The sequence below is a fragment of the Cetorhinus maximus genome, chromosome 28 (assembly GCF_964194155.1).
Source record: "Cetorhinus maximus chromosome 28, sCetMax3.hap1.1, whole genome shotgun sequence".
Lineage (NCBI taxonomy): Eukaryota > Metazoa > Chordata > Chondrichthyes > Lamniformes > Cetorhinidae > Cetorhinus > Cetorhinus maximus.
In genome coordinates, this window is record NC_135906.1 from 16,097,709 (window position 1) to 16,118,316 (window position 20,608).

The 20,608-nt window shown below is 46.6% G+C and overlaps 1 protein-coding gene across 1 annotated transcript in view; it reads left to right on the plus strand.

Moving 5' to 3' along the window:
• The first annotated feature begins 5,387 nt into the window (after positions 1-5,387).
• pde4a (phosphodiesterase 4A, cAMP-specific) overlaps positions 5,388-20,608 on the plus strand; it is a 416,509-nt gene continuing 401,288 nt past the window's right edge. Inside the window, exon 1 of the mRNA XM_078531259.1 lies at positions 5,388-6,813. Within this exon, the coding sequence (XP_078387385.1) occupies positions 6,551-6,813 (263 nt within the window). The 5' untranslated portion in view covers positions 5,388-6,550. The remainder of the gene's footprint in view (positions 6,814-20,608) is intronic.

A 20,608-nucleotide genomic window follows, 5' to 3' on the forward strand; every position in this document is an offset into this window, starting at 1 on the left:
AGCCGGGACACAGACCGCCGACTGCAATCAGCCCCCGACTGTGATTTCACGCTCGCTGGCCAATTAACGGCCAGCCAGCGAGAAGCGCACGCTGAAAAGCTCAGTGCTGCCAGAGTGGGGGTGGGAGGAGGGTGGGTGATGATGGCAACGCAGACGCAGGTGAGCGCTGAGAGAAAGCCCCCTGAAGGCTGAGAGCTACCTCAGGGAGCTGCAGACCCGAAAATGTTCCAATAAAGTTTGAAAAAGCAGAAAAAAGCATCTGAGCATCACAATCAGGCATCTGAAAATATAGATGATAAAAATGCTGCCCACAGATTTTTATTTATATTTTATTTTATAATGGAAACCTCATCCCGTCCTTGGATGAGGTTTCATGAAAAATGTTAAGGCCACCTGGCTGATTGGCCCATCCGCCAACCATAAGGTTTTGTTAGGCCCATCTAGCCCTTTCCCTATTCAGTTTTCTCCTCTTCTGTCCTGAAGATGCTAACATTCCTTGGTTACACAGTTACCCTCCTTTCCTGAAGATGCTGACTGTCCCTGGGTACAATTTCCCCTCCTTTCCTGAAGGGGCTAACATTCCCTGGGTACAGTTCCCCTTTCTCTTCTGAAGGCACTGATTCTCCCTGGATAACAGTTCTCTTCTTGAAAGGCCTGACTGTCTCAAGTAGATTTTCCGCCTCTCTCCTAAAGCACTGACTCTGTCTTAGGTACAGCTTCTCTTTCTCTTCTGAAGGCACTGACAGTCCCTCGGGCAGTGTTCCACACATGCTGTTTTATCTTCTGATGCCCTTCAAGTTTAGATAAATGATTGTCATAAGGGTATTCAGACACCGAGGGTGTCAGAGCCAAGCTTGAACCTGATCTTACTCCATGTCCACCATTCAGCAAGAGTCACTGGATAATGATCAGGAGCAGGAATCCTGGTTGATTTTCCTCTCTTAATACCAGGGGAGCATGAAGCCAGCAAATTTAACATGATTCAACCTTGCAATGCTTAGTTTATAAGATGCTAAATTTTCAGAAATTTAAATGGGATATAAGATAACAAAGAATGAAGCAACACAAAAAAATAGCAGGAAGATGAGTCAGTGAACCACTCAATTGAAGAGGAAAACACCAAAGACAGGCAATCTACACTGGAGAGAAAAACATAAGGTGGAATTGTCCCAGATTGGCACTAAGTGTGGTAGCGGGTGGGTAAAAGGATGTTTTATCGGCTGGTGGCAATGGTGGCTTTTCATGCTGCATCGTCCCAATCCTGCCTCATTAATCATGTATTCCCAGGAAACACGCCGGGTCACTGGCCCAGCCATCACCTCAGACCTTCAGTAAACTGGGCACCACATTTAAAGGGCGCCCCTGCATAGAGCTAGCACTCTTCAAGGGATAGGGAGCTGCTGCGAACTGATGGCTTCCAAAGCTAGGAAACATGCTGCCCCAGATTTAGCAACACCTCCCTCAAGTGTCTACTGGATGCAGTGGAGGCCCGCCACGATGTCCTCTACCCCCGGACTGGGTGAAATACAGCAAGGTCACCAATCCTGCAGAAGAGGACAGCCACCCAGTGTAGAAAGAGGATGAATTGTCTCATTTGTTCTGCTAGGGTAAGTCACTCTTCTCATCATTCTCAACTCATACACTCACAAACCCATCACACATCCACAGGGATCTCATACCTCAAGGGACAACACCACTAACTCACACAGACCCTCACATCTCCATCAGGCTCATATCCTCGTGAGCCCGCATCCTCATTCCGTCCATGGTTCTGCTCACCACACAAACATTCTATGCAGTGCCATGCGTCCTGCTCACACTCTCTCCATCTGTCTTCATTCAGGAGAGGCTGACTGAAAGCATGAAGGAGAGGTCCCAGACCAGGGGTGAAGTGGCCCACACCCTTCACTTCGGTGACAGTGAGGTTGGCAGTGAACACCCACGTGAGGATTCTGCACCACATCATCTCTCCCTCAAAGCAACTGTGAGTGCTCTCGCTCCTGCTTTTGACTCTGCTGCCATGCACTAACTATCTCTACTTTGGTTCACAGGGAACTCTACCAAGTGACCGATATTCTCAGCCAGCCAGTCCCTCATCTCCATCCAGGTCCTCACCTCCAGCCAAGAGGACACCTCCTCCATTGAAGAGCTGAAATAGACAGCCTGAAAGACCCGTCACAGCGCTTACCCACACCCTCCACCAGCGCAGGGACACACCTTGGTGGAACCTAGATCTAGAGCAGGCTCGGGTTCACAATCTGGTGGTCACTTCATGGACACATGTCTGCAGGTGGAGGAGGCAGGTTCAGCCGAGCTCCCCAGCACTCAGAGGACTGCTGGCAAAGAGGCATCTGTGAGGTCTGAGTCAGAAAATAAGCCTCTGGATTTGGCCTTCCAAATCGTTGTGGAGAGGCAGCAGAAGGCAGGGGAACATCACGCAGAGCTGTTGGAAGCCCACAACAGAGTGACATGTGTGTCAGAGGAGTGCAACCACCTGCTCTCTGATGAAGTGATGCCCACACGTGCGCATATGCAGGTCTCCATGGGAAGGTTGGCAAATGCCATGGAGACCCCGGTTTAGCAGAACACAGAGATACACGCAGACCTACACTCTGTCACGGTAGCCATGTGTGGGTTCTCACAGTGGCAACACGAGTGGGAAACAGGACACCTCCACATCCCTCATTCCCCTCAAGAAGTCAGGCCGGAGCCCTTGGGCACCCTAAGATAGGAGGTGGCAGTTGGACACCCCTGGGTCATCCATTCAGGAATCTCAGAGGCTGTCCTCTCCCTCCGAGACCCCTTTGCCCATGACCCGCTCAACCTCGTACTCTGTCACCACAGAGGGAGCAACTGGACCACAGGAGGACAAAGTCATCAGAAGCAACAGGGTCAACCGTTACACAGGCTGTCTCCACTCCTGCTGCGGATGCCAGGGCAGCAGCTAGAAGTGGTAGTCCTAGAAAGGTTGAGAAATACTGATCACAAATGGTTGCATGGGTGAACACGTTGGCATTTTATAATCTGAAAATATATTCACTTTCATTGAATAATGTGTAATGGTATCTTTCAGCTTTATTTGCAGGCTTCACGAGTCCTCCCACTGCATCACCCCCGCCACTAGCAGTTCAGCTTCACGCAGCCGGACCAGGAATGATTCTGGAGGGAAAAATGTGTGTGTCTTTGGAGCCCCATGCAAGCACTCTCCCATGCATGCAGATCGTTCCTCCATCAATTCACCTTCATGTCCTGAACATGTTTGGTGCTGTCTCCTGGTTTCCCTTTCAGTTGTCCATCTGAACTGACCTGCATCTCTGCCCACCCACTGATCACACTCCCATGCAGGATCTGTTCCCGCCCAAGATGAGGCTCCTTTCACTTTCGATTTTGCAAGATGGTACTGGTGAACCTTGTCTTTACCTCCCCCTTCCTGCAGTCACCCATGCCCGTTCCCCCATTAGTGGTGGCATCACCATCCACATCCCCACCATCACCTACCAGCCAGAACTGTTTTCTCTCTGGGACATCCAGGTGAACATGCATGTTCCCTACCTTCCTGAGAATCCCACCCCCATCCACATTGTCCTCACCAACCTCCCCGTTCCCAACCCTAGGGTCCATGTCTGCATCCAAGAGGAGAGGATAAAAATATCAAAAAGCAACGGGGCACATTGGCAAAGAAAGATCCAGGAAGAGTAATCAGGATGGTGAGAAGCAAGGTATTATGAACATTCATAAAAAAATTAAAGCAGTCACACCTTAGTCCTATATTTAAGAAATCACTTAACATATCCCAAAGGCTATGGTTGTTATCCTTGGAGCAAAGCAGATTGAGATTTGTTGGGGGTGTACAAAATTATGACAGGCTTAGATAAGTTGGCAAAGAGAAACCCTTCCCATTAGCTGATTGTACAAGGACTAGGGGACACAGATTTAAGATTTTGGGCAAGAGATGCAGAGGGAATGTGAGGAAGAACTTTTTTAGGTAGCAAGTGGTAGTGACCTGGAACTCAGCCCACGAGGGTGGTGGAAGCAGAAACAATCAATGATTTCAAATGGAAATTGGATGGGCACTTGAAGGAAATAAACTTGCAGGGCTATGGGTATCAAGCAGGGCAGTGGGACTGACTAGATTGTTCTGCAGGGAGCTGGCATGGACTCAATGGGCTGAATGGTCTCCTGTCCGGTAAATGACACTATGATGTAAGTGACTCTGGACATCATGCAAGTTGTGCATGAGTGTTGATGTATAATAGGGACTGATGAGAGATGGGAATGCTCTCCACTCGCCTGGATGAGCTCACTCCATGTCCACCCACGACGCCCACATTTTAAAAAATTCATTCACGGAATGTGGGTTTCGCTGGCTGGGCCAGCATTTATTGCCCATCTGTAGTTGCCCTTGAGAAGGTGGTGGTGACAGTGAAGGAACGGCGATATATTTCCAAGTCAGACACCACCACCTGGAAGCTCTCCTCCAAGTCACTCACCATCCTGACTTGGAAATATATCATCATTCCTTCACTGTCACTGGGTTAAAATCCTGGAACTCCCTCCCTAACAGCACTGTGGGTGTACCTACACCATATGGGCTGCAGCGGCTCCAGAAGGCAGCTCACCACCACTTTCTCAAGGGCAATTAGGGATGGGCAATAAATGCTGGCCCAGCCAGCGAAGCCCACATCCCGAGAATGAATAAAAAAAGAGGAAAGGAAGGAAACAGATGACTGAAATGCCATGCCAATGTGTGCAATCGGCACTCACTCCTATTCCAACCCATTCTTTCCCAGGACCTTGAGATTGTGAAACTCATTCCCCTCAGTCTTGCCTTCCTCCTGTAGGTTTTTAAATCTCCAGCTTGATGACCCTAATCACTGCATCTTGATCCATCACATCTTTTGCCTCATTGTACGACTGCCACCTGTTAATTTTGGACTGAACAGTCCAGCCATTGAGGGGGTCTCCTGCTGGTGGGAAGAGGACGCTTAAAAGAAAGTGTTATCCCGTGTTCTTCTGTGTCCTATAATATAGGGAAGGCGAGAGCACTCTGAGGAGGGAATATCTCACCCAACTCTTCCCTGGGCTTTAATAAAAACAAAACAACCACATGTGTGATATTGACCCTTCACCTGGCTTGTCAATTCAAGTATGTGGATTATTAAGGAACCGATAGACTGAAAGGAAACAGGCAGAGCCGCGCGGAAATAGAGACAAACAGATGAAACTGTAGATAGAGACACGAAATACAGCGGGACAGAGGTGGATGGAGAGATGATAGAAGCAGCTTTCTGAGATATTGCTATGAATTAGACTGTGGTTTGCGTGTCTCGGTGCCAGAGAGCGCTCGCGAGTATTTCTTAAAAGCAAAAAAAAAGATACTGATCTTCAGTGTGTGAGCGGGAGAGAGAAGCAGAGAAGCTGCAAAGGAAGGACTGAGGGGGTAGAAAGAGCTTTAGAGAAAGGCTGAACTGTGCAATATAGAGAGGGCTGAACAATAATCCAGGGCTGACAACAGGCAGAGAAAGCGGCAAGGCAGCAAGTGCTGCGGCAAAAGCGAACACAATTAGAACTGCATCTGTAAGTTTAGTGGAAATACGTGGGACGGGGAGAGGCGGATTTTATAAAAGCGAAATAAAAATAGAAGCAGAGCGACAGAGCAATGATGAGCCTGGAACACGGCGCTGGGTGAGGAAAGGGGAGAAGTTTATTAGCGATTGAGAGACACGGGCACCGACTGCAGCCTCGGATGCCATGCAGGAGAGGGTCGGAGCCAGCGTGAGAATGGGCAAGACACCGAGAGGCGTTTAAACACGGAACGGCGGGGCACCGATCCGCCAGACATCTATCAAGAGGCAAAAACAGACCAGGCACATGGGAGTGCAGCAGAAAACGAATCGCTGCTGATTGAGGCGGAATCAAAAAAGCAGAAGGTGCACAGTAGAGGAAAAGAGGCGACTAAAATGACTTGAATAACAGTGGGTTTCGTACGTGACATAAACTGCTTAAACCGCGTTATTTTAAAGCTGCAGGGAAAATTCCCCCGGCTGGAATTAGACACTGAGGAAAAGTCCCAAAATCAACCGAGAGAAGACAAATCTAAATGGAGAAAGTGCGCGTGGAAGCACCGAATTGATCCAAATGAACTCGCTGGAATAGAGGATACAGCCGCATAGACCACGTTAGCAAAGACTTGAGTCCAGGGGGGGGAAACCCAAGTGAGATGTGATTCCCCTGGATGGGACTGAGTTATTGCAAGACGGCGAGCAGGGAGGGAGTCACCTGCAGCCGCCCCCTCAGAGCTTTAGCGGGTGGCTACGAGCAGATCAGCCTGGATCTGGAACCCGGCATCGTGAGGATAATTCGGATCTGGCCAGACGGAGCGTCCTGCTCAGTGAGCCCAGCTCGGAGATTTCGGTCCTGAACCCAGAGGTGAAGGAAGTTCTGCTGGGGTCGGTGCGGGGGGGTCAGCAGGAAGTGCAGAGCTTCTCGTCATTAAAGTCAGCGTCCGTGCTGCCCCTCCACATTCAGATCAGCCTCCCCTCCTTGGACGATGGATCCCCCTCCCTGCTCCAAGAAGAGCCTTTCGCTGTCCCTTCCCGTCCCTAGAGAGGGGCAGAACACCCTCAAACCCCCTCAACACCTCTGGAGGCAGCCCCGAACTCCCATCAAAATCAAACACCGCGGCTACTCGGATACAGACCGACATGTACACCGGCAGATGGAACGGTCCAACGCCGTGGATACAAGTGACAGACCCGGGCTGAATAAATCCCGCATGTCCTGGCCATCCTCCTTTCAAGGAACTCCCAGACGGTAGGAATTGACTTCATTTAACTACTCAATAATCAAAGAATTCACCCAAGACCCCAGGGGCGTAATTGGTTTCCATTCAATGGGCACAAGTGATTTGGATGTTCCTCTTGAGATGTTTGTGCTGCTAAAACCTCAGAATTGGCGGTGAATATATTATAATTATTCTCAGCAAAATGGACACGTTTTTAAAGTTTATCGAAGTTTTTTCGAACTGCTTCATAAAATGTTGGGTTCAATATTAGAATATGGGAGTGTTGAAGTTGGTGTTTGTCCAGTGGGAACAGTGCCTGGGGAATGTGGGAAGTACGTAGTGGTGCGGTGACTGGACAGTGGGGGCAGTGTCTGCTTATTGGGGTGAGTGTCTGGCCAGTGAGAGCAGTGTCTGCATATTGGGGGTGAGTGTCTGGGCAGTGGGAGCAGTGTCTGCTTATTGGGGGCTGTGTCTGGGCAGTGGGGGCAGTGTCTGCTTGTTGGGGGTGAGCGTCTGGGCAGTGGGAACAGTGTCTGCATATTGGGGAAAGTGTCTGGGCAGTGGAAGCAGTGTCTGCTTATTGAGGGCGAGTGCCTGGGTAGCAGGGGCAGTGTCTGCATATTGGGGGCTGTGTCTGGGCAGTGGGAGCAGTGTCTGTGTGTTGGAAAAAGTGTCTGGCCAGTGGGAGCAGTGTCTGCTTATTGGGGGCTGTGTCTGGACGGTGGGGGAAGTGTCTGCTTATTGGGGGTGAGCATCTGGGCAGTGGGAGCAATGTCTGCATATTGGGGGTGAGTGTCTGGGCAGTGGGAGCAGTGTCTGCATATTGGGGGTGAGTGTCTGGGCAGTGGGAGTAGTGTCTGTATGTTGGAGAAAGAGTGTCTGGGCAGTGGGAGCAGTGTCTGCTTATTGGGGGCTGTGTCTGGACAGTGGGGGCAGTGTCTGCTTATTGGGGGTGAGTGTCTGGGCAGTGGGAGCAGTGTCTGTATGTTGGGGAAAGTGTCTGGGCAGTGGGAGCAGTGTCTGCTTATTGGGGGTGAGTGTCTGGGCAGTGGGAGCAGTGTCTGCATATTGGGGGCAAGTGTCTGGGCAATGGGAGCAGTGTCTGTATATTGGGGAAAGTGTCTGGCCAGTGGGAGCAGTGTCTGTATATTGGGGGTGAGTGTCTGGGCTGTTGGAGCAGTGTCTGCATATTGGGGGCGAGTGTCTGGGCAGTGGGAGCAATGTCTGTATATTGGGGGTGAGTGGGCAGTGGGAGCAATGTCTGCATAATGGGGGTGAGTGTCTGGGCAGTGGGAGCAGTGTCTGCTTATTAGGGAAAGTGTCTGCCCATTGTGGAAAGTTTCTAAGTAGTAGGGGCAGTGTCTGGACAGCGAGAGCAGAGTCTGTGGTGTGGGTGCAGTGTCTGGAGAATTGCAGCTATTTTCACTTCTTGTTTATGGATGCGATTTTGATGATATTTAAATGTGAAAGTGCTATTACGTCACTTGCATGAACTGCCATAACAGCAGTGACAAAAGGCACTCCCTGTACAATACCAAATGCCCATGTCTCCAGAGCAAATGTACCAAATCTGCTTACCACTGCTTGTATTTTTAAAAAATTAATGATTCCACTCGTTTTCAATTGTTTTGTTTCCTCTCCTGAAAGTGCTGACTTATGCTGTGGCACGGGAAGCCTCTGGTATCATATCCCAAGTGCCCATTATTCATTTGTGAAGAGAGATAGTGAGTGTTGGTATCAATTCTGAGCCCTATCCTGACCTCATCTTATATCCACACACCTGAACTTTCTCTTCCTAACTCAGGCCCTCGTCGAAATCAAACCTGGAGCCCCTGGTCTGTACAGCGCTGGTACATGATGCCATTATCAACTGATCCATTGGGGAAGTTGTTTGTGTGTCTTTTTTTAGTGAGTCTGCCAGATTCTTAGGAAGCTGTCACAATTGTATTCAAGATCTCCAATAACTATAGATTTTTTAAATGGTCATCTTTCTAGTTAAAAGTCCAGTCAACATTGCCTTTGGATTTTCCAACATTAACACATCAGCACCCAGTGACATGATGCGATTAATATGACAGCCAGTTCCGTACTCGACACCAGGTTCCAGAGCAGATTTATCAACTTAAGTCTGAATATTTTGAATCTAGTTTTATTTTCTCATTAACTGAAATTTCTAATCTCCAAAATGAGGGCTTAAATTAAAAAAAACATGCTACACAATAATACGACTTAATTTATCATTGAATTGAAAGACCTGGGCTTTGACTGGATATTTTATGTCTTAGCCCCAACTGTTGGGAAGGCTTTCAGTCATCTTTCTACATTCTGAACAGGAGCTGAATGATAAATGGAGTGCCCTCATGCTGTGAGGATTTGCCATTTTCTTTGCTTCTACCAAAAACTTTTGAAAGAGACTGGAGATTGAATGGTGAAAACTTTTATTTCAGGCAAGATGAATTTATAGAACACATCACTAATTTTGCTTCCCTGTTGCGGATTTCTCACAGAAAAACTGAAGTAAGATGTGAATAGAAACAGCTAGTGTGTGAGGAAACTATTCCCAAAAATATCAGCTGTTACTGCTTTTATTGGTGATTAGAATTATAGAATTATGTTTTTTCAGTCAATCATTGGTTTTAATTATTCAGGTTAAAAATCTCTCCAGAATTGTTCCTTTTAACCCAGAAATTACATATAGGATGACCTTTGAGTATTTTATGGGATAATTTTTGTTCTTTTTAAAGAATGTTAGCTAACTCACTAATGAGGGTTACATATTAGGAAATCACACGTCTCGGTTCATGATTTTTTTTGTTCATTATTTCCAACAAACAGAGCATATACATTTCAGTGTTCAAAGGAAAATTCAGAACTGGCTGAAGCTGGGGAAATTAGTTGAGGGAAACCTGATATCTGGGAATGCATGGATATGTGGTACCTTGGGTCCCATTTTCCAAATGGTGTTAGATCCTGTTTTCCCCAATACAATCAGATTCTAACAGCCCCCAATAATGGACAACAGCATCTTCCTCCTTAGATTTCCCCTTTTCCCCAATCCCTCCCTCCCCAGATTCTGCAGCTCCCCCAATACCTAATACCCCCAAAACCATATTCCCATTGCCTTATATAATCGATGACTTACTGTGTGTATTGCTGTGGGAGACCATCTTATTACACTTAATTAATGCTATTATACAGCTGGCAACACTTTTTACAGCTCTACATTTCCTATATGTGCTGTAGGAGTCACTCTATTAGAGGGCCCCTAATGCTGGAATAATTTTCTTTCTGTGAGAGAAGCTGTAGTTTCAATTGGCAATGCCAAAAGAGCTCCCTATTGCAAACAGGATGATATAGATCATGAATTTACTGGGATTATTTACACCCCAGCAACTTAGTAATGTCAAAGTAACGTTATTCTCACCTGAAACCACCATTATCAACACCCTCTCTCAGTTTTTCATCTTCTGACCTGGAGTCAATGGCTTCCATGTAGCTATTGATCCACAAGTCATAATTGTCGTTCACAATCATACCAACTGGCCGTTGTTTGTCTCAGAGTCAAGCAGGCTGAGTCTGACACTCACTGACATGCAGCTTTAGGACTGGACACTGTAAATCGCTGGCACCAGAAACAGCACCACAACCTGAATACTTCTATGATCAATATATGTAGCCCAAAGGAATAAGGAGGAAAAGCCATCCATCATGACATGCTTATTTTAATCAGATTCAAAAACAGTACAGTGAGGGACTAATTTTAATCAGATATCAGTAGAGGGGGGACTGATTTTAATTCAAATTCTCAGACAATACAGAGAGGGACTGATTTTAATCAGATTCTCATAATACGGGAGGGACTGATTTTAATCAGATTCTTAGACAGTACAAGGAGGGACTAATTTTAATCAGATCCTCAAGATAGTACAGGGGGAGACTGATTTTAATCAGACTCTTAGACAGTACAGGGAGGGACTGGTTTTAATCAGATCCTCAGATAGTACAGGGAGGGTCTGATTTTAAACAGATTCTCAGACAGTGCAGGGAGGGTCTGATTTAAACAGATTCTCAGATAATACAGGGAGGGATGATTTGAATCAGATTCTCAGACATTACAGGAGAGACTGATTTTAAATTTATTCTCAGGCACTAGAGGGAGGGACTACTTTTAAACAGGTTCTCAGACAGTGCAGGGAGGGACTGATTTTAATCAGATTCTCAGACGGTAGAGGGAGGGTGTTATGACATGGCTGATGATGTGTGCGAGGTAGATCAAATCCATGAGGGAAACTTGATCACGCGGTCACAACTGTTTTGCAATTTGTATTTTATTTTGTGATGCGTGCCCTGATTCAAAAGCAATAAGACTACCATGACTTCAGAGGTTTTTAGAAAACTGAATTAAACACTTATTAACAAAGGAAAATATTTCAAGCAAATACATAGGTCTACAAATTACTACTATAATAACTCCTAAAACCCCTAATTAATCTGGCTTCCAGTTACACCCCTGTTAAGGTAACAGTTAAACATGTAGATTTAAACAGACCCAGACAAAGCCATATAATACCCTGAACAGTCACACTCAAAGTGAACTTTCTCAGCTTCGGTTCTTGTAGACAGCAACTTGATGCACAGAGGCTGAAGGCTTTTCACCCTTGTTAGAGCTTAGAATGCCTTCTCTTCTGACACACAGCCTCATTTCCTTTATACGTTTCTCACTTTTTAATGAAAATTTTATTGTTCCAATATATCTTTAGAACTTTACCTTTCTCATAATACAAATCTTCTCACAGTGCTTATATTATCAGTAACCTTTGGGAAAAATAAACACACTGTTTGGCTTACCTTCTTCTGGCTAGGTGTAACATCTTACCATCTCTCTGAAATTCAAACTACTCTGGTTTATCTATAAATGCTAATTTTCCTCATATTCTAAAACTTCAGCCATGTTTATGTATTTAGCGTTTCAAACCTAGCTTCTTGTTGATGACTCAAAGCTTCCAGACCAACTGTCTCCAATTCAATTAAATCCCACACACACACATAAACAGGGAAACTATCCAAACTCCACTATTAACAAATTTTAACAATAAATCACAATAATATTAAGATATTTATTATATTTTCATGGCAGAGGGACTGGCTTCAATTCAGGTTCTCAGACAATATATGGAGGGGCTGATTTTGGTTCATTCTCAGACAGTAGAAGGAGGGACTGATTTTAATTCAAATTCTCACAGTATAGCAAGGGACTGGTGTTATTCAGATTATTTGACAGTATAGGAAGAGACTCTGTAATCAGAATCTTACATATAACAACGGACTGATGATTACAAGATTCTCAGACAGTACAGGGAGGGACTGGTTTTAATCAGATTCTCAGACAGTACAGGGAGGGATTGATTTTAATCAAGATTCACAGGCAGTGCAGGGAGGGACTGATTTTAATCAGATGTCCAGACTGTGGAGGGGAGGGCTTATTTTAATTTGATTCTCAGACATTAGAGGGAGGGACTGATTTTAATCAGATTCCCAGAAAGTATAGGGGGAGGGACTGATCTTAATCAGATTTACAGACAGTACAGGGAGGAACTGATTTTAATCAGATTCTAAGTCATTAGAGGGGATGACTGATTTTAATTTGATTCTCAGACAGTACATGGAGGGACTGATTGTAATTGGGATTTTAGACAGTAGAGGGAGGGACTGATATTAATTGGACTCTCAGACACTACAGAGAGGGACTGATTTTAAACAGATTCACAGACAGTAGAGGGAGGGACTGATTTTAATTCAGGTTCTCAGACTGTACAGGGAGGGACTGATTTTAATCAGATTCTCAGACAGTATAGGGAGGGACAGATTTTAATCGGATTCTCTGATTGTACAGGAAGGGACTGATTTCAATCAGATTCTCAGATAGTACAGGAAGGGACTGATTTCAATCAGATTCTCAGACAGTACAGGGAGGGACTGATTTTAATCAGATTCTCAGCTAGTACAGGGAGGGACTGATATTGATCAGATTTACTGTCAGTGGAGCAAGGATCTGATTTTTTTTGCTGATTTTACAGTTAGGTAGCTGAAGTGTTAGTACTTACTTGGGTAGAAATTATCACCCCTATGCGTGTTTGGAACGTAGACACGCAAGGGGCGGTAAATTGTATTTTATTTTGAATTCAGTTCCTGTGATTCTATGGAACACCCACTGTTATTTGAAATGATGGTGCTATAGATTGCATCATAAATAATAATAGCATTATTATTTTGTGGTGTGCGTTGTTGATTGTGACTACTGGATTTTGGATTTCAGAAGTTCTGCTATCTTGAGTGCATCCTCTCCACATTGGGTGATAAAATCGCTCATCGCCTGGCAAAACCAAGCTCAGCTTTTGTCAGGCTGACTCACAGAATTTTGAGAGATAATGGACTTTGTCTGAAAACAAAGATCAACTGGGCAGTGGTTCACACGTTACTTCTATATTTTTGTGAGACATGTACAATCTCCCAGTGTCGTATAGATTCACTGAATGAATTACACCTTTGCTGCTTAAGATCTATCTGCGACATGAATTGGCAGGACAAAATCGCTAACACTGAAGTCTTTGGGCGGAATTTTCCCAAATTTGCACTAAATGCGGTAGCGAGCGGGTAAAACGGCATGCTGCCCACCGACGGCGATGGCTGGTTGTGACGCCGTATCATCCTGAGCCCGCCTTATTATTTATGCACTCCCGGGAAACACGTAGTTTCCATGGTGGGCAGGCTCCTCATTTGCCCGGCCGCCATCACCCTGCCATTGCATCACGCCGGGCACCGTGTTTAAAGGCCAGCCGCAAGCACAGTGCTCATTGTTCCAGCTCACCACTGCTGTCCAGGAGACATGGCCCTCAAAGGCAAGAAGACTGCAGCCCCCTGGTTTAATGACGGCTCCCTCGAGCAACCGCTGGATGCCGTGGAGGGCCCCGGGGATGTCCTGTACCCCCACACTGGCTGCAGGATGGGCAGCAACGTGACCAATCCAGCTTGGGAGGTGGTGGCAGCAGCGCCAACACCCTTCAGAAGAGGACAGCCACCCAGTGCTGCAAGAGGTTGAATGATCTCCTCCATTTCGCCAGAGTAAGTCACTCTTTTCATCGCTCTCAATGCAGACACTCACAAACCCAGCACACATCCACAGGGCCCTCACTCACTGCCAGTTCAAGGAACATCACCATTCACTCTCTCTACACACCTGCGTTGTTTGCACCCCATCCATGAGACCACTCACCACTCGCATAGGCCAGGCACATTTATCATCTGCCCGGCAGACGTCCTGCTTACACTTGCTTCATCTCTATTCATGCAGGACAAGCTGGCACACAAGAGAGAAAGGTCGCAGACCAGTGGCAGAATGCCCAAAATCAAGGTCCTCACGGACTTTGAAAACAGAGCATTCCAGCTGGCCGGCCACGATCTGGACCGGTCCTGTGCTGACAGTGAGGTTGGCGCTGAGGATCCAGCAGTGCAACATCCATCAGACAACCATGCTGTGAATGATGTGTCCTGTTTCACAGGCCACTGCCATATGCTAATTATCTCCCCTTACTTTCGCAGGCACATCTGCCAAACAGCTGACAGAGTCCACGACCCAAGGCCTCCTCCAATCAAGCCCCAAAGAAACCTCTGAAGAAGAATCTGGAGGCACCCTCCCTGAAGTTCCATCACATCGCTCACCCACACCCTCCACCAGCGCAGAGACACACACCTCAGTGGGACCTAGCTTTAGAGTAGACCCAGGATCACAATCTGGTGAGCACATCACACTGTCTGATTCACTGCAGGTGGTGGCAGGGTCTTCCCAGGTGTCCGGCACTCGAAGGACCGCTGGAGGCCAGAAATTTGCTGAGTCTGAGTCAGATGACGAGCCTCTGGACTCGGTCATGTCACAGTTGCTGGAGCTGCAAAGGCAAGCTCGGGAACATCAGGAAGGGATGTCCGCTGCACTCCTCAGATTGCAAGGCACAATGGAGGAGTCAGTCAGCCTACAATCTGAGGTGATAGCGCCAGCATGTCAATGCACCGAGGTCAACACTGTTAAGACGGCGGCAGCCATGGAGACCTTGGTCCAGGACTTCGTTCCTGCATTGCTGCGCACGCTCAACTCCATCACTGAAGCCATAGTTGGCCTCCAAAGTGTGTACATGTGTGTACTTGATCTTACTCCAGCTACCCCTGCTCCTCAAGGAGTCAGCCTGGGGCCCACAGACACCCATAGGGAAGAAGCACTGCAGGTCCACCCATCCAGGTGACTCTGAGAGTGTCTGGCCCATCTGGCTCCCCTCTTCATAAGAACATAAGAAACAGGAACAGGAGTAGACCATTTGGCCCCTTGATCCTGCTCCACCATTCAATAAGATTATGGCTGATCTTCTTGTGGTTCAGTTTCCACATTCCCATCTACCCCTGATAACCTTTGATTCCTTTGCCTACCAAGAATCTATCTATCATTGCCTTAAAAATATTCAATGACCCCACTTCCACCACCTTCTGAGGCAGAGAGTTCAAAAGTCACACAACCTTCTGAGAGAAAAAATTTCTCCGCATCTCTGTCCTAAAAGGGCGACCCCTAATTTTAAAACAGTATCCCCTTAGTTCTGGACTCACCCACACAATGTGAAATGCACAAAGTTGTGTGCCCTCGCAAAGATGGCATCTGAGACCTCATGGATGCATTTGTGGGTGGAGTTTTGATCATCTGCAGGAATGAAAGGCGACGTCTGTAGACCCTGGTTGTCGCTAGGCTCCAGCCTGCGATGACTCGATGTGGCTCTTGGGTGGCGTGTGCAGGAGCCCCACCCGCCCCTTCTTCCTGAGCTTGCTGCTTCTGTCTCTGCACAGCCAGGAGCCTCAGTTGCTCTCACCTCCGTGTTCTTCGTGCACTGTGGGCCATCAGGCATACAGTTAGTTCACCAGGCTCCATGATCCTGATGTACTGCTCCTGTAAGATTACAGAGAGAGACACGTGGTTAGCACGTGTGTACCAAGAACCTGTCCTGGTTAAGTGTGATGGCCTCTTAACGCTTCCGGAGAGTGCTGACTACCACTTGGATGGCCAGAGCTTAGTGCGCTGCATGGCTGCCCCGTTAGCTTGAACCATGGGGGAAGACTGGTCCAAACCGGGATGCTGAAATTGCAAGAGGCTGTGAGCGCCTCCAGCAGTGATTGCTACATGGCCAGCTTTAGCAAGGAGATTGTACAACGTGTGCTGTCCAGCTGGCCTGCAGTCCACTAAAGTGCTCATGAATTTGCAGCCTGTGGTGCGAGGGGGGGTGGGGGGAGCTCGTGAGAACTCGGTGGCACTTTGATGTCTATGTATTGCTTGAGTGAGCAGATAAGTTAGGAGCCCAAACCCAATTGTATCAATGTGGCTGCGCCTGAACTGTCTCAGTTGCAGAGGAATGGTCATTTTCTGCCGGTTTCCCGAATGCATGGCCACTTCCCTTGCCCACCCTTACCCCCCACCCTGAATGCTTGTCTGCTACATTCAACAGCAGGGCTGCCCTTGCCCCCCACCCCGCGCCAGCAGTCTTCAGAGACCGGGCTGCATTTGCTCTCCCCTCACAAGCCCCCTCAATGGCAAGACTGCACCTGCCCCCTGCTCCCCCTCACCCTCACAAGTTGCCTCAGAGGCAGGGCTGCACTTAACCCCAACACCCCCCCCCCACCCCCCCATGCCCCAAAAGCTTGCAAAGCAACAGGCGACGCAGGCAAGCTCTGCAGAATGTTGCTGTTCACTCACCTCCAGTTCACCCAAAGTGTAGGCCACGTCATCTCTACTGTTGTGAAATACATCAGCATGCTTTCCCGCTGATGTGGACGAACGATCCAGCGGGGATGCAGGAGTCTGGCGGGATGGCCTGATAATGATATACTGATGTATTACAATGAGGTTCCCGACATCCAATGGCAGGAAATGCAGCCTGCCGTTGGCTGGCCAAGCGGACAATCGCAACCTGCCTTCCCGCCGCAATGAAACCAATCGCGCCACATTGTCCACTCACGCCACCTATCCCGCCAGCGGGCACGGAAAATTCCACCCCTTGCACGATGCCACATACCTGATAGTGAGAGCATGCTCATCAGAACTCAGCTTTGCCCGTTTGGCCATGTGGCCCTCATGGGTGACACCTGCATACCAAATGTTGTATTCTACAGCCAGCTGAGCATTGGAGCCTGCACCATAGGCATTCCAAACTCAGATACAAAGACATTCTGAAAGCCAGTCTCTGAGCTTGTAAGTTGAACCCCACTTTTTGGGGGGGGAAAAACACCTGACAGATCCAAATGGAGAAGTCTCTGTCACCAAACAATCTCAGCATTTGGGGTGAACAGTCAGGCCCCTACAGGACAATCAAGCACAATGCAAAGCCAGTGCTTTCACCCAGCCCTCCAACAGTGAATTCATTTGTAATATTTGCAAATCACTTGTGAGATGACACCAACCTGGATTGTGAAGAATCAGTCTCCTTACTGAACACTGATCCGCCGAAGCAACAGGAGAATCCATCATTATTATTTTGTTATAACACTACTGTCAAGCATCTTGAGATGTTTTATTAGGTTAAAGATGCTATATAAGTACAAATTGTCATTATTGTTATCTATTTTTCCACCTGGAACTCGTATTGCCGCTGCAATGGATCTGTTTGAACTTTGTTTACACATTTTATTTTGTTCCATATATACGTATACATATAAAAAAAACCCTCTACAAAAAAAAGAAAAGAACTCTTTTCCCCTACTCCTTTGAGACACTTATTTTCTAAGGTGCATGTAGCCTCCTTATTCTTCCTGTATCGTCTCACACTTATCTATATTGAAGCTTATTTGCTAATTACACACCAATGCAGCTAGTTAATAATGCCTTCCTGCGTTTTGTCACACAGCCTTCTCCCTATTAGCGATCTTTGCTACACCCTCCTCCCGCAACCCCCCCCGCGCCCCCTCCGAATTTGGTGTCATCTGCAAATTTTATATTGTACTTCTGATTACTGAGTCCAAATGGTTTATGTAAACTGTGAACTACAGCGGTCCCAGCACCTATCCTTGTCAAACACCACTTCCCACCTTCTGCTAGTCTTTAGGGGGTCTTTAACCCCTACTCTCTGTTTTCTGTTTTGTAGTCAGCTTGCTATCCATTGTGCTATTTGTTCCCTGATCCCACATGTTCTGACTATGTACGTCTTTAGGTAGATGTGTTCTATAAGACACTCCAGCCTGGAGATCCCTGAAGTACAGTCCACATCCAGTGGGATGAAACATAGTCTGATCATCAAGTAGGTTCCACTTAATGCACGTTTAAAGTAGTGAGTGATGATGTATGAGCTGCTGCAAGTGACGATCAGCGAGCCCATTTATTGTACACGTGCAAAAAGAAAGGATAATATAAAGCCCTGTATTGAGAATTCTGAATCACTTATACAAGGCGGGGGGTTGGGGGGGGATGATATTTTGCAGCCTGCCTGATACATAACAATATACATACCACTTATTGGGGCAGATCCCCTCCAGTGTGAACTGTGGCTGAGCATCTGGAACAATCCATTCAATGGATGGATGGCTCCCACCAGGGGTCTCAGTTCATTTTGAGGGATTGGTCTCTAGCATTTTGAGCAAAAAAGCTACCAAGTGGATAACAGTATCATTCCAATCATTAAAACAGCAGGTGCTCTGCATCTGAAGGGGAGAAGACAAGTTATTTCTTCAACATAACTGTCTTGAAATATTAACTTGTCCTTACTTCTCCAAATATTGAAAGACTGCTGCACATATCTGCAATTCATGTTATTCATGTTTTCTTTTAACTGTTCACTGCTGATAGGTCATTGTTGAACCTCGGTTGTGGTAACCTGACCAATTGGACCAAAGTCCTCAAATTGGGAAATTAAGTCAGTAGTAGCATCTGCTCCTTGAGTTATTCACTGCGGGGGGGTGGGGGGAGGGGTGGGGCTGATATTCTAGCTCCTGATTTTCTACCTATCAGGAATTCAGCACTGGAATGAAGTCTCTCCATCTTGAGGTTTAAAACTGCAGAGATTTGCATTGGTAACAGCTTGTTAAGTGCTCCTGGCTGAATGTCAATCTCTTGATTTTATAAGAGATTGCTACTGCTTTCTGGTGCTATCTCCTTTAATCAGCCATTTGCTGCCCTTCCCCCCAGGCTTCTGTTCACACTGTCATATGTCATCACACTGTTGCAATGTACTCTTGCTGCCATTTCTACCGTAGTACAATACAAATTCTTGATAAAATTTTCAGTTACACAGTTCAAGAAATTGCCTTATTGGCAAGTTTGAAAATGACTTGGATTTTTCCCCCCAAGTATTAATTGGTATACTTTCAAACTTCTTGAACATTTCCCTTCTATCACACGCTAAAAAGTTGGGATCGATAGAATAATTCTATTTCAAGCACTCAGTGTCGGCATCTCCATTGCAGGGCAGGTACAACACAGGTTAGATAAAGAGTAAGGTTTTCTCTATACTATAAAATACTCCTAGGGCAGGTGCAGCACAATGTTAGATACAAATGGGCCTGTGTGCAATAGGAAGAAGCCCATTTTTGTTTCAAAACTATCTGTAGAGTTCCCCTAAACATATTTCAAGTAAGACCACAGACACCAGAAATTTTCATCCAACAGTCTCTAGTAATTTTTAATTTTATTGGTGCTCCTGACTGTTTACACTTTGAAACAGTCAGATGATTGTGCCAGAGTCCCAGCAGATCTCTGAACCATGGTTGCTGCAGAAGCAATTTCTCAGTAGAAAGAATTCATGCTTCCAATGGTTTGTCGTATTGATGGTTTGCCATATTTGTTGTCCTGTCATCGAGACGTATATATTGTACAGGTTTTAGTGTACAAGTTAAAGCACAGTGCAAAGCAAGAGAGATTAATGTTTGTGAACACACAAACACATTTTGCTGTATCCTTGACTGTAGATGGCCAGCTGTGTACCAAGATTGCGTAAAAATGTCACCAATCACTGGAGCAAGGGGGAGTCAAGGTTACAGCCCCAACCCTCAGAGAAACAGAAATAAGCCTCATCACACCATCAAAACATTTGAAACACTTCACACAGGAAAAAGCTTTTGGAGTGCAGTGATGGTTTTGTGAGAACTAGTTGTGGCGGCAAATAGTCTTGAGTATTAAAAAGAGGGACATGGGGGAGGGGGAGGTTGGGTTTTGCTGGGGGTATTAATGTTTTATCTTAAATTCTATTTGCTTTAGAGTTGACTTTAAAATTACGGAGCCTTTTGGGGCAGTCCTGTAACATGGTCAACCCAAAGCCTGTACCACTGGCACTGAAACCCTTTGTGACATTATTTGGCCCCTTTGGTAGCAAAGTGCTGCTGGTGCCAAAGAAGTTTGTTGATAGAGGTGCTTACACTGTATCTGCAAAGTCTGTGCTATGCTGACCCTTCAGCTAAGGTTATTGTGATGCTTCCAACAATGTTGGTCTGCACAGTTTGCCCCCAGCCCTGGTGATACCAGAGATAGAATAATAAAGTCTTTAATGTGACTGTTAGCTGACTGTATTTTCACAGCTCCCTCTGCTCTCAGTAATATGACTTTGGGCGGAGCTTTCCATGCCCGCTGGTGGCAGGTGTGATCGGTAGCGTGAGCGGATAATATGGCGCGATCGGTTTCACAACGGCAGGAAGGCAGGTCGCGCTTGTCCACTCGGCCAGCCAACAGTGGGCCGCGTTTCCCGCCATTGGACGTCGGGAACCTCATTGCAATACATCAGCATATCATTATCAGGCCATCCCAAAAGGCTC